The sequence below is a fragment of the Stegostoma tigrinum genome, chromosome 1 (assembly GCF_030684315.1).
Source record: "Stegostoma tigrinum isolate sSteTig4 chromosome 1, sSteTig4.hap1, whole genome shotgun sequence".
NCBI lineage: Eukaryota > Metazoa > Chordata > Chondrichthyes > Orectolobiformes > Stegostomatidae > Stegostoma > Stegostoma tigrinum.
In genome coordinates, this window is record NC_081354.1 from 188375057 (window position 1) to 188389179 (window position 14123).

General features: G+C 45.3%; 1 protein-coding gene across 2 annotated transcripts in view; it reads left to right on the forward strand.

Moving 5' to 3' along the window:
- The window catches only part of alms1 (ALMS1 centrosome and basal body associated protein), a 64775-nt gene that overhangs the window by 32450 nt on the left and 18202 nt on the right, over positions 1-14123 (forward strand). For both annotated transcript variants that reach the window (XM_048543489.2, XM_048543498.2), the window contains 3 exons: positions 6245-7406; positions 8709-8834; positions 8916-9080. In XM_048543489.2, the coding sequence (XP_048399446.2) occupies positions 6245-7406; positions 8709-8834; positions 8916-9080 (1453 nt within the window). The remainder of the gene's footprint in view (positions 1-6244; positions 7407-8708; positions 8835-8915; positions 9081-14123) is intronic.

The window sequence follows — 14123 nt, forward strand, 5'->3', positions numbered from 1 at the left end:
TGTCAGGCTCAGTGCCAGAGAACTGACTACTATGGCTTTCCTCTGGTAGGTCATCCCCCCCAGCAATATCCAAAACGGTATACTTATTGCTGAGGGGAATGCCCACAGGGGATCTCTGCACTGTCTGTCTGTCCCCTTTCCTCCCCCTAACTGTAACCCATCTATCCTCGTCCTGAGCCTTAGGAGTGACCAACTCCCGATAACTCCTCTCAATTACCCCCTCTGCCTCCCGAATGATCCGTAGTTCATCCAAGATGATTCTTGTTATACAAGAATATTTAGACACGCATTATGTCCATACAAATCTACACAGGTAGATGTATACATAGCTGCGTACGTACATAAACGGGTGTATATGAGCATGTGCAATCACATATGAATTTGACTCTGTCGTGCACTGCGTTCCACTACTGCCGTTGTTGTAGCTAGCTTAGGGCCATTGTAATAAATTCCAGACCTCTCCCACCTTCAAATCAGCTGAAATGAGTTAATGAGCACCAATCAGCCACTGAAGCAGGTAACTTCCTGTCTAGTTCTCAATTCAGGCCACTGTGTTCTGTTTATAAGACAGGGGTTATGAAAATTCCTCTTTACTCAGCTAGATTCACAAGTACAAGTTTCTTCATTGCAGGCCTGGATTGCCTCAGCAGCAGCTGTGAAGGTGTAAGTTGCTGAGCTTTCTAACTTTGTTAATTCCTCTGGTGTGTAAATGCTCCATTGCTTGTTGGTTACAACCCCAAAAGTGGAAATACATGGGGATGTGATTTATCTAATGTGTGTGTTTCAGTCTGACTCACCTCCTTCCTGGGTGATGCATGCTTTGAGTTTGAATTGACCAGCATGGAGTGGAGGTTGGTTTCTCACACATACTTGTGCAGTGAATCCCATGAAGGAGGGACCACTCGCGCTCGTACAGAGGAATGCAATGTGGAGGAATTGCTAATCCAGGTGCCCACTTCACCTGAGGCACAGCATGAGTGTGCGTTTGGGAAGAGCATTAGTAAAAAAACGATTGCTTATAACTACAACATAAAGCCTAAGAGCTGAATGTTTGCAGAAACACTCATTAATGCCTTATTTGATGCAATTCAGCATGATCCATACTCGGTTGAATGTGTTGAACCACATTCTAGTGATGTATTTAATAAGAATGCAAAAGGACAATAGAAGAGGAGACAGTGGTGGAAATGTCACTGGACTTACAAACCAGAGGCCCAGGAAAAAGATCGGGGGCCACAGGTTCATATCCCACTGTAGCAGCTGCTGGAATTTACATCTAATTAATAAATCTCGAGTATAAAGCTAGTCTTAGTAATGACAGCCATCATTGTTGTAAAATCTTGTTCACTACTATCTTTGACGGAAGGTAATCTTCTGTGTGATCCCAGCCACTCGGTCACATAGTTGACTCTGAACTAGACTGGCAGGTCTCACAGTTCAAGGGCAATTGGGTATGAACAATAAATGCCAACGTCGCCGACACCCATGCCCCAAGAAAGAATGAAAAGTCATGTCAAACAGTACAAGTTCAGTGTGACTACAAGAACAGATGGAACGAGTGTTTGTGCACAGGCATTCCAAAGTGACAGCGCAGCTGAACAGAAGCAAACAGGATCTGGGATTTCATAAATACAGCAGAGTAGAAAAGCCAGAAAATTATACTGAACTTGTACAAAACTCTATTTGATGATTTATTTGATTCATCTATAGTCATGTGTATTTTGTTGCCTGCTTGAATATTGTGTCCAAATCTAAGCAACACACTTCTGAAATGATAGCTTTGGAAAGGGACCAGACGCAATTAACCAGAATAATTAGGGCAGCACGGTGGCTCAGTGGTTAGCACTGCAGCCTCACAGCGCCAGGGACCCGGGTTCGATTCCCACCTCGGGCAACTGTCTGTGTGGAGTTTGCACATTCTCCCCGTGTCTGTGTGGGTTTCCTCCGGGTGCTCCGGTCTCCTCCCACAGTCCAAAGATGTGCAGGTTAGGTGGATTGGCCATGCTAAATTGCCTGTAGTGTTCAGGGGTGTGTGGGTTATAGGGGGATGGGTCTGGGTGGGATGCTTCAAGGGGCAGTGTGGACTTGTTGGGCCGAAGGGCCTGTTTCCACACTGTAGGAAATCTAATGCCAGGGATGAAGGATTACAGTCCTGAGAGACTAGGTGTCAAGTCCCTTGAGACTTGGCGTCAAGGCCAGATTTGAATTTGTGTGGCATGAAGTAGGTTGGACAAAGCTAAAGTCAGTGGGAATGAGAATCATAAGTGACGCACGTACTAAGCTGGTGAATCAGTATTCCTCCATGTTTAACAACTCTTCGAGGAAGTCCTGAGGATGGAAAGGGCACAAAATGTACTCTGGGTGGGGAATTTCAATATTCACCACCAAGAGTACCTCAGCAGCAGTACTACTGATCAAGCTGGTCGTGTCCTAAAGGACATCTGTGCTAGACTGGGTTTGTAGCAGGTGGTGAGGGAACCAACAAGAGGGAAAAATATACTTGACCTTATCCTTATCAATCAGCCTGTTGCAGTTGCATCTGTCCATGACTGTATCAGTAAGAATGACCATCGCACAGTTCATGTGGAGATGAAGTCCCACCTTCACATTGAGAATAACTTCCATCGTGGTACTATCACCGTGCTAGATGGGACAGACTTCGCACAGATCTAGCAATTCAACACTTGGCATCCATGAGGCGCTGTGGGCTATCAGCAGCAGCAGAACTGTACTCCGACACAATCTGTAACCTCACAGCCCTGCATATCCCCCACTCAACTGTTACCATCAAGCCAGAGGATCAAGAGATAGTGGGAACTCCAGATGCTGGAGAATCTGGGATAACAAGGTGTAGAGCTGGATGATTCCAGCAGGCCAAGCAGCCTCAGAGGAGCAGGAAGGCTGACGTTTCGGGCCCTTTTTCTGAAGAAGGGTCTAGGCCCGAAACGTCAGCCTTCCTGCTCCTCTGATGCTGCTTGGCCAGCTGTGTTCATCCAGCTCTACACTTTGTTATCCTAGCCAGGGGATCAACCCTGGTTCAGTGGAGAGTGCAGGAGGGCATGCCAGGAGCAGCACCAGGCATACCTGAAGATGAGGTATCTACCTGACGAAGCCACCAGAGAGGACGACTTGCACACCAAACAGTGAGAGCATCGAGTGATAAACAGAGCTAAGCAATTCCACAGCCAATGGATCAGATCCAAGCTCTGTAGTCCTATCACATCCAGCTGTGGCAGGTGATGGATAGGAGGAGGCTTCACAAATATCCCCATCATCAATGATGGAAGATCCCAGTACATCGGTGCAAAAGATAAGGCTGAAGCTTTCACAGCAAGTTTCAATCAGAAGTGCTGAGTGAAATATCCATCTTGGCTTCCTCCGGTTGTACTCAGCATTACAGATACCAGTGTTCAGCCAATTCAATTCACTCCACGTGATATCAAGAAACAGTTAGAGACACAGGATACTGCAAAGGCTATGGGCCTGGACAACATTCTGGCTATAGTACTGAAGACCTGTGCTCCAGAACTTGCTGCTCCCCTGGCCAAGCTGTTCCAGTACAGTTACAACACTGGTATCCATCCGACAATGTGGAAAGTTGCCCAAGTTTGTCCTGTACACAAAAAGCAGGACAAATCCAACCCGGCCAATTACCGGCCCATCAGTCTCCTCTCGACCATCAGTAAAGTGATGGAAGGTGTCAGTAACAGTGATATCAAGCAGCACCTGCTCAGCGATAACCTGCTCAGTGACGCCCAGTTTGGGTTCCGCCAGGGCCTCTCAGCTCCTGGCCTCATTACAGCCTTGGTTCAAACATGGACAGAAGAGCTGAATTCCAGAGGTGAGAGTGACAGTCCTTGATATCAAGGCTGCATTCGACTGAGTGTGGCATCAAGGAGCCCTAGAAAAACTGGAATCAATCGATATTAGGGGGAAAACTCTGGTGGTTTGTGTCATGACCATCTTATGTGTCAGGTATGGTTGTTGGAGGTCAATCATCTTAGCTCCAGGACATCGATGCAGGAGTGTGTCAGCGTAGTATCCTTGGCCCAACCATCTTCACCTGCCTCATCAATCATAAGGTCAAAAGTAGGGGATGTTTGCCAGTGTTTAGCACCATTTGCAACTCCTTCGATGCTAAAGCAGCCTGTGTTCAAATGCAGCAAGACCAAGGTAACATCCAGGCTTGGGCTGAAAAGTGGCAAATAACATTTGTGCCACAAGTGTCAGCAAATGACCACCTCTGGCATGGTGGCTTAATGGTTAGTACTGCTGTCTCGCCGTGCCAGGGGCCCGGGTCCAATATCAGCCTCAGATGATTGTCAGTGTAGAGTTTGCACCTTCTCTCCATGTTTGCATGCGTTTCCTCCCAAAGCCTGAAGGTGTGCAGCTTAGGTGTATTGGCAGCACTAAATTACCCATAGTATCTATGGTGGGAAATACAAGGTTAGCAGAGTAGCATCAGTAGATGCTCAGTAGCATCACCGTATACAGTTCACAAGAAGCACTACAGAAGTGTATCAAGATTCCTTAGACAGCATCTTTCACAACTACTTCTTTCCAAAAGGACCAGGGCAGCAGGTACATGGGGATACCGCCCCATGCAAGATCCCCTCCCAACCACTCATCATCCCGACTTGGAAATATATCACAGTTCCTTCAGTGTCACTGGGTCAAAATCCTGGAATTCCGTCCAAACAGCATTGTGGGTTTGTGGCACATGGACTACAACGGTTCAGGTCACCACCACCTTCTCAAAGGTAATTAGGGACAGGCAAGAAATACTGCCCAGTAGTGATGCACACGTCTAATGGGTGAATTTCTTAAAAAGCTGGAATTTTTCTCCATTGAAGTGAGGTTTGATAGAAGTGCTTAAGATGTTGAAGGGTTTGAATGGAATCAGCAAAGTAAAAATTTTCACTGACAGAGCTCGATAATCAGACGTTGCAGATTTAAGGTAATTGACAAATGCCAGAATGGATGCAAGAAAGCGAGAATTTGCAATGTACTCTGACAGTGTGGTGGTAACTGTTGCCATCAAAGGTTAATTAGATAAATACCTAAAATTACTGGGTTGCAGGAAAGGACAAGTAACCGTCACAGTGCAGACTGAGAGGCTGAGACCGTGTTTACTGTGGCTGTAGAGAAAGGCCTGTGGGTATGGGCTTGAATTAATAGGTGAGATGAGACATTTCTTCCTGCAAATCATTGTGAATCTTTTGTGACTCTGCACTCCAGAGAGCTAGAGATGGCCAGGCTTGGAGGATGTTCATTCAGGAGAGAGAAATTTTGTTTAATCGGGAATTAAGGATATACAGATCAGCATGTTTTCATTAGCTGATGGGACAGGCTTGGGCTTGAGGGGCTGAATGGCTTTCTCTTGTCCCTGTGACAGTAAATAATGCCAGTGTTGTTGAGCCAAGAGCATGAGAAACTAACCTTAGCTTGAACCATCAAATGATGCCCACTTATTAAGTTTGACTGTTAGGGAGCTGACCAGGTTTTTAACCTGGCTGCTGATCATCGCTTTGTCCTAGTGAGTGGTGGTCTCATTGTAACCTACAGAAATAATTCAGGGTATCTGCAAGTAAAATGTTTCTTCTTGCTGGGGAGCCCAGAACCAGGAGGCACAGCTAATAAATTAGAGGGATGTCACTTAGGTCCAAGATGAGGAGAAATTATTGTATTTAGAGAGTCAGTCGTTTAAATTTTGTGCTTCAGAGGGCTGTGAGTGTTCACACTTTGTTTAAGGAAGAGATTGATTGATGATCAATGATGTGGAAAGTTATGGAGATTGGGTCTGTAAAAGACATTGGCGTTTTTGAGCAGCTACAGTTATATGGAATGGCAAGCAGGCTCAGTGGGCTGACTGGCCGACTTCTGCTTCTGTATTCCTTTGTCCTGCTGACAGTTGTGGTCTGAGTTGATACAGATAGCATAGTTTCTGGACTGAGCTCACTGAAAGTAGCTGAGGAATCTGTATGCTAGCAGAAGCCAGGACATATGAATTGTATAACTTTTGGATTACACAATGACCTCCTGTTTTGTAGGGAGCTGCGTACAACTGAGTGGTTAGATGTGCTGCTCAGCTATCCCCACCCTCCCACCCACTTTCTGGAAACATTTGCTCTGCAGATAGTGAAACCACCATTAAAGTTGCTTTCACCAGACTTCCTTTCAACCTCAAACTAAAACTGAAGCAGTGTTGAGCAAATAGCTGAAATAATCTTTGTATTTTTGACAGGATGGATGCTCAGTGGATGCTGAGGATTTCTCTCTGCTGTCAGATCAAGCGTTATCTTTAGATACTGGAGTGGAGGTCAAGCTGCCCACTCTCCCATCTGCAGAGTTCCAATCTGTTAACGTGGCACCATGCCAGATCTCCAGCCAGCTCCAAAAGCTTTCTGACAATCAGCTTGGCCCCACTGTGCAGCTTCGGACTCCCCTGCGCAGGGACATGGATGAGCAGCTGAAAGCAGTGGCTCTGGACTGCCCCGTGAGTGAATGTGTTGAATCCTCCCCATCCCAGCCAGCGAAGCCCATCATTGCTATCACCTTCTCCTCGAGAAGGAAGACCCCTCCCGTCAGCTCCCAGCTCAGCACTCCCGTTCCAAAGGCGAGAGCCACTCAAAAGCACAGAGCCATTGAGCCACATGATGAGGACTCTCCCTGCTTGGGTGGGCCATCAAGATATCCCATCAATGTCTCCCTGCAGTCTGACCCCACGTTTGGTGAGGTACAAGGGGAAAGCCAGCAAAGTGACCTGGAGCAAAGGAAGCCCAATGTTGGTGAGAGCAGTGTTGTTGAGCAGCCCCCGATAGAGTCTGAAGTGCCCAGCCATGGCAGCCCAGCAGCACTGAATCCCATATGCAGCTCCCCAGATCCCCACAGCTCCTCTCCTAACAGGACTGTGCTTTCGCACATCCGGGTAACCCTGTCTCCCAAGCAGCCAGCATCCTCCAAACCTCTTCTCAGTGACATTCCTGTGTCATCCCAACATCTCCATCTCTGCCCTGCAGACCCCCCTGCCACGGGAGATTGGCCACAGTCGGCTCTTTGTTCACCTAATCGCGACGCTTCTGACCAGTCCTGTCCCACTGCTTGGCAACCGGATCCCCACGGACCACCGTACCCCCCTCTCCCCATGCCCATTCCACCCTTTTACCCCACCTTCCTGCCCTTGTTTGACTATCCCTCTAAGATCAGACCAGAACTGAGGATTCAGACTGCGCAGGACAGCAACAAGGTGGATGTGTCTACCCAGACGTTCGCACCACCACCATTGGAGGCACCAATTATAGCTGCCCCAACCAGCGAGACAGGGGAGCAGGAGGTATCGGTGCCAACACTGCCAGATCTCAGATCGGCGATGACCACCAGCCACACCCAGGTTACTCCGGGAACAGGTGAGTGCCTACAGTTTTAAATGGAAGAAAGTGTGTGCAGTGAGTTCCCACCTCAATCTGTTACTGAGATACCTATCAGCTAGAGCAGTAAGGATAATAGCTTCTATAATAAATGTGGTTCAAATTGCTTTGTTATGTACCACTGGGTATTTATAAGGGACACATTGCTCACTTATATATCACTACGCTATTTTCATGGTTCATATTGCCCTGTTATATGTCACTGGGTATTTACTTTGGTCAGTTTACTCTGTTTTATATCACTGGGGTATTTACTTGGGTCTTATTGCCCTATTAGATATCACTGCGGTATTCCAACTCTTCTGTTATTGGTTGCTGGGATATTAAGTGATGTGTTTTTTTTATTGATGAGATCATTGCTGCATGTTTATGATCTCACAGCTCTGAGGATTCACCACTTGCATTTTATGGTTTTCATGGTTGGTGTTTGGAAATTCTAACCACTTGTAAAATGTGCATCAGCAGCAACTTGTAAGATAGAGTCCACATGCTGCTCTGTAAGAGAAGTCTGTACTCTGGAGTGTGTTACAGGTTAGAGACTGGAGTGTAAAGCCAGTCTGTAACTGGGCTGGAGGATTAGCCCGCTAGCAAAGAGTGTGCTATGGGACCAAAGACCTTAACTTGGGGCTGTAACGTAGGACAGTAGGCCAGATCTTTGCCATTACAGCAGCATATCCCACAAATGGTGAACCTCTGACCTGTACGTGAGGAGGCTGAGTTTGATGAGGTTGTTGGATTGATTGGCAGGGTTAGTAATTAACAGGATTAATAATTTGCAAGATGAAGAGGAGCAGGCTGAGGCCATGTAGTCCCTAAAATAAGGTTTGGCTGATGTGATTACAGCTGCAACTTCACTTCCGTACCTGTCCTCTTTCTCCTTGACTTTCTTTGTCAATCAAACAACTAAGGTGAATATATTAAATGACCCAGCCCCAACTGCACTTTGGAGAAGAGCAGTCCAAAGACTCATGGTCCTCTTGAGAGAAGAAATTCTCCTTGTCTTCTCATGTCTCATTTAAACAAGAAACCCTCTTTTTTTTTTGTTTTCCCTTGATATCTAGATTGTGTTGCTGTTTCGACATGTGGGGTCTCTGGGATGGTCTTCTGAAACAGCGTATTGAGACAGCAGTTCGAGTGCAGGCTATTTTAGATTTAGTAATTAAAACAGGCTAATTAACAATCTTGTTGTAAAATCTGTGGCAAGGATCCAATAAGCAAGCGGTCCTGAGCAGATTTTCCATTTTGTGAGAGATGTGCTGAAATATCTTTGCTTCCCTGTAGATGTTCCGGTCATGTTGCCATACAAACCTGCAGGTAGCACCAAGCTATTCTACATGCCGAAGCCAGGGGCACAGAGGCAAACTGCCCAGTTGGATTCTGAGAGCAGCAGTGAAAGCTTGCGTACAGGTCAGCTCCTCGAATTCTCTAAACATTGCCCTCCAAAGTTCTGTTCCAGCTAGTTTGACCCCGACTGTGTTTCCTTCTCAGATTCACCACGTGCCTCTCCCACTAGAGTCGTGACTGAAGACCGAGAAGCCAGGAGCTACTGCCAATCCAGGAAGCTGATGAAGCACCGAGAGAGAATGTTGGGCAAAGCAGCAGCTCCAAAGAAGCCCAGGGAGGAGAAGGAGAAAATGAGATTGTTTGAAAGAGGTGAGAACGTGCTGTAGAGATCCATGGTAGGGAAGACAGCATGGGAAAGGCAGATGGGTGGCAGATACAGAATACAGATTAGTGCAAAGTAATATCAGCTGAGAGGGAAAATGATGACTGTGGATGAACTGAGAACTAGGGATTCAAATAGATAATTTCCCAAAATTGTGAAGTGTATATGAATAAAAGAACCACAAGAAATTCAATTTTCACAATAGGGGCACAGAATACACGAGTTAAACAGTCTATATGCAAATCCAATAGTCTAATAAGAATTTATTTTTCTTACGATGTGGGAGTTGCTGGCAAGCTCAACATAGTTGTCCATTTTGATTTGTGTGATAGATGGAGGGCGCTAACTGGAAGAATGATTTACTAGGCTAGTCCAGAGGATACTTGAGAGTCAGCCAACGTTATTGAAACAAAAGTAAACAGGCATTAATATCGAGTCTTTCTCAGTCTCAACCCATCCAAAGCACTTGTTAGCTAATGAAGTAAGTGTAGTCATTGTAACAAAGAAAATGTGATAGCCAGTTCATAGGCAGTTATTGCTCATACAGCATTGTGACTGTTTACCAGTCTGTCTGAGTGATATAGGTTGAGGAATGGATATTGGTTAGTAACTGCAAAGATATGGACAGGTAATGAATGACTACTGCATAACACAGCTAAGCATCATGTGAAACCTCTCACCTGCGACAATATCCTCATTGATTGATACAAGGCAATGGGGAGAGAGTGGGGTAGTGGAAGTAGTTTGGAATTGATACAGTTGTCATGCACACGTGGGACAGTGGTGGTTGTTTGGTATTGATAGAACAGCTTTCAATGATTTAGCTTCTCTCTCATGTCAAGATTCCAAGTTTGTTTCATAGGTGTTATTATCACACAGTCTAATGCTGAGTCACTAGGCTGGGGACAAAGAAGGCTTACAATTTAGAAATTCACAGTTATAGTTGGAATCATCAGTGGATGCACAAGGAACCTGGAGCTGCTCGAGGCCAGAATTGGAGGAAAGCTGATATCTGTATAGGGCAGAAGGAAGGAACATGTGTTCAGCTACAGCTCCTGATCTGTTGCATGCAGTGCCTTGAAATGTGAACGACTTACCAAGGAGCATCCATGAGGCCAAGAATGTCACGGGTAGCACATTTAGCGAGCTGGCCGCACGGACAATCAGGGCTGTGCAGATAGAGTTTGGTGACCACTGGGAAGATTAGTAGGCATGGGCAGGCTGTTTCTCTCTCACACAGGTGTACCATTTTGGGTACTGTTGGGGAAAGAAACTACAGCAGCCAGCTCAGTGGCAGTTCTTGCCACTGTTGCAGAGCAGAGAGGGTTGGAGTGTAGGGTACTCTGCAGTCAGGGGCACAGAAAGGCATTTCTGTGACTGCAAGCAAGACTCCAGGATGATGTGTTGCCTCCCTGGTGCCAGGGTCTAGGATATCTCCTAGTGAGCACAGAATATTCTGAAGGGGCAGGGTGAATAGCGAGAGGTTGCAGTCCATTTTGGTCTTAATGACATAAGCATAAAAAGACATAAAATCCTTTAAAGAGAGTTCAGGGAGTTAGATGAGTTGAAAAGCAGGAGCTCCAGGGTTGTAATCTCAGAATTACTTCCTGTGTCACATACCAGTGAGGCTAGGAATAGGAAGATAGTTTAGTTAAATATGTGGTTCAAGAGCTGGTACAGGAGAGAGAGCTTCAGCTTTGTGCATCATTGGGATGTCTTTTGAGGCAGGTGGAACTTGTTCAGTAAGGATGAGTTGTACCTAAACTAGACAGACACCAATATCTTTGCTTGGAGGTTTGCTAGTGTCACTTGGGAGGGTTTAAACTAGTACTATACTTGGTTAGAGGTGGGGTGGGGGGCTGTGTGAGATGGAATCCGTTACCAGTAGTCAGGAAAACCCATTTAGTTCACACCTGTTCTTGGTATAGCCTGCATATGACTTCAGACTCGTAGCAATGTGGTCGATTCTAAACTGCTTTCTGGGCCATTAGGGATAGGCAATAAATACTGGCCTAGCCAGCACTATCCATGTCTCGTGAATGAATTTTTTTTAACAAAAGGGAAGAGTCTTGGATTTGAAGAATAATGTGTAGTATCTCTGTACCACCAGAAGTAGCAGACATTGGCCAATAAACAATTGTAGCCAAACATTAGTGGTAGCGTGGGACATGGTATTAATCAGGAAATGAGAGAAGTCTTTAGCGTGGGCAGCACAGTTATCATGGGGATCTTCAATCTGCATATAGACTGGGTAAACTAGCTGAGTTCTAAAGCAACAGAGGGTGAGCTCCTGTGGGGTCTCTGGGATGGTCTTCTGAAACAGCGTATTGAGACAGCAGTTCGAGTGCAGGCTATTTTAGATTTAGTAATTAAAACAGGCTAATTAACAATCTTGTTGTAAAAGAACCTTTAGGAATGAGTGACTGTAATATAATAGAATTTAACATTATGTTTGAAAGTTAGGCCATTCTAAAGCAGGGTGTTTAAAAAGGAAGTTCAGGATTGTATCAGGTTAAAAAAAAATGGCCAGGAAATGAGCAGAAATTGTAATAATCCTGAGGATATGGCTGTTTATGGAATACAATAAAGGAGGGCCAAGAAACAGATGACTTAAAGGAGAATAGAATATGAATGTAATCTAATAAAAAGGATAAAAATTGACAATACAAGCTTCTGTAGCTTTATAAAGGAAACATTTTATAATGAATGTAGGGTCCATTGAAAGTAGAGTCATGAGAATTGATAATGAGGAAATGGCAGAGAAGCAAGATGGCTACTGTGGAAGATGCAAGAAATCTTCCAGCACTGGAGGTCTAAGTGACTTGGGATATGGAAGAATTGAAGGAAATTAGTGTTAGTAAGAACTGGAGAACTTAAGGGGGCTGAAAGTTGATAAATCCCCAGGGTGATTTTTGTCACATCGTGTTGAAGGAGGTACTCGATGCACAGGTGATCTCTTCCAAAACTGTATAAATTCTGTAATAGAACATAGAACAGTACAGCACAGTACAGGCCTTTTGGCCCACGATGTTGTGCCGACCTATTATCCTACGAAGATAAATCTACCTTGCATACCCTACATTTGTGCCTTTCCAGGAGTTGCCTAAAAGTGTCTAAAGTATCAGACTCCACTACTACTCCCAGCAGCGCATTCCACACACCCACCACTTCCTGTGTGAAGAACCTACCTCTGACATCTTCCTCCAACCACCTTAAAATTATGCCCCCTCGTAATAGTCATTTCTGGCCTGGGATAAAGTCTGTGGCTATCCACTCTATCTATGCTTCTTATCATCTTGTGCACCTCTATCAAGTCACCTCTTGTCTTCCTTTGCTCCAATGAAGAAAGCCCTACCTCACTCAGCCTTTCTCATAAGACCTGCCCTCCAGTCCAGGCAGCATCTTGGGAAGTGGCGTTGAAACGCCCATCGTCCATGATTAAATGGCGGAGTGGACTCGATGTCCTGTTGCAACCTATAAAAGCCCTCCATGCTGTCCACAGCTCCTCCAATCTTCGTAATAATCCTGCGGCCTGGAAAGTTGAAAATGTCACCCTACTATTAAAATAGAGAATGAGAGTGAAACTGGGGAACTACTGAACTGTTAGCCTGACATCAGTATTAGGGAAAATGTTACAATCTATTATAAAGGATGGGCTTAATAAAAACCAAAAGAACTCAGGATGCTGTAAATCAGGAACAAAACAAAGTTCTGAGGAAGGGTTATCGGATGCAAAATGTTAACTCTGTTTCTTCCTTCACAGATGCTACTAGACCTGCTGAGCTTTTTCAGCAATTTTGTTTTTGTTGTTGATAAAGGATGGCCTTAGTAGGTGTATAGGACATAGAACAGTGCAGGCCCTTTGCCCACGATGTTGTGTCAAACTTTTAGCTGAAACCTAAGGTCTATCTAACCTCCATAACAAAGTGTGGAGCTGGATGAACACAGCAGGCTAAGCAGCATCTTAGGAGCACAAAAGCTGACGTTTCAGGCCTCGACCCTTCATCAGAGGGTCTAGGCCCAAAACGTCAGCTTTTGTGCTCCTGAGAAGCTGCTTGACCTGCTGTGTTCATCCAGCCCCACGCTTTGTTATCTCGGATTCTCCAGCATCTGCAGTTCCCGTGATCTCTCGTCTATCTAACCTCCACTGCTCCCTTATACCATCATCCATATGCCAAGCTAATAGCTGCATAAATGCCCCTAATGCCTTTTTAAAAAAATTGCAGCGGGTCTGGCACCATCTGCGGAAAGAAAGTAGAATTCATGTGCCACGTCCCGTGACCCCTCTTCAGAATGTCACTGTGAGGATAAGATGGTGACTGATCACCCAGCTCAGTATCCTGTTCCTGCTTTTTCCCTACGTCCTTTGATCCCAAAGAACTGTATCTAACTCATTTAAAAAAAAAATCAATGCTTCTGCCTCAACTTGCTTTCTGTGGTGATGAATTCCGCTGGCTCACCGATCTCAGGCTGAAGAAATTTCTTCTCCTCCCAGTCCTAAATGGGCTACCTCAATTCTTAGAATGTGACCTCTGGTTCTGTTTCCCCAGTCATCGAATCCTCTTGCTGTGAAGGCCAACATACAGGTGTAGTAGGCAGTGAAGAAGATAAACTGTATGTCTCAACAACTGATGTACAAGGACGTCCCAGGTCCTGTTGCACCTCCCTCTTTGCAAATCCAGTGCTATTCAGGTGATCTGCCTTCTTGTTTTTGCTCCCAAAGTGAATAACCTCATATTTATCCACACTATAGTTCACTTGTCATACATTTATCATGTCCACATATACTGAAGTATCTGTCACCATCATCACATGCAGGTGTTAGGAAGGCCAATGAAATGTTAACTGTTATCACAAGAGGATTCGAGTACAGGAATAGAGAAGTCTTGCATTAATTGCATAGGAGTTTGGTTAGACTGCACCTGGAATACTGTGTGCAGGTTTGGTCTCCTTATCTGGGCGAAGATATTGCCAGAGAAGGAGGGCAACAAGGTTCACCAGACTTGTTCACCAGAATGGCAGGACTGTCC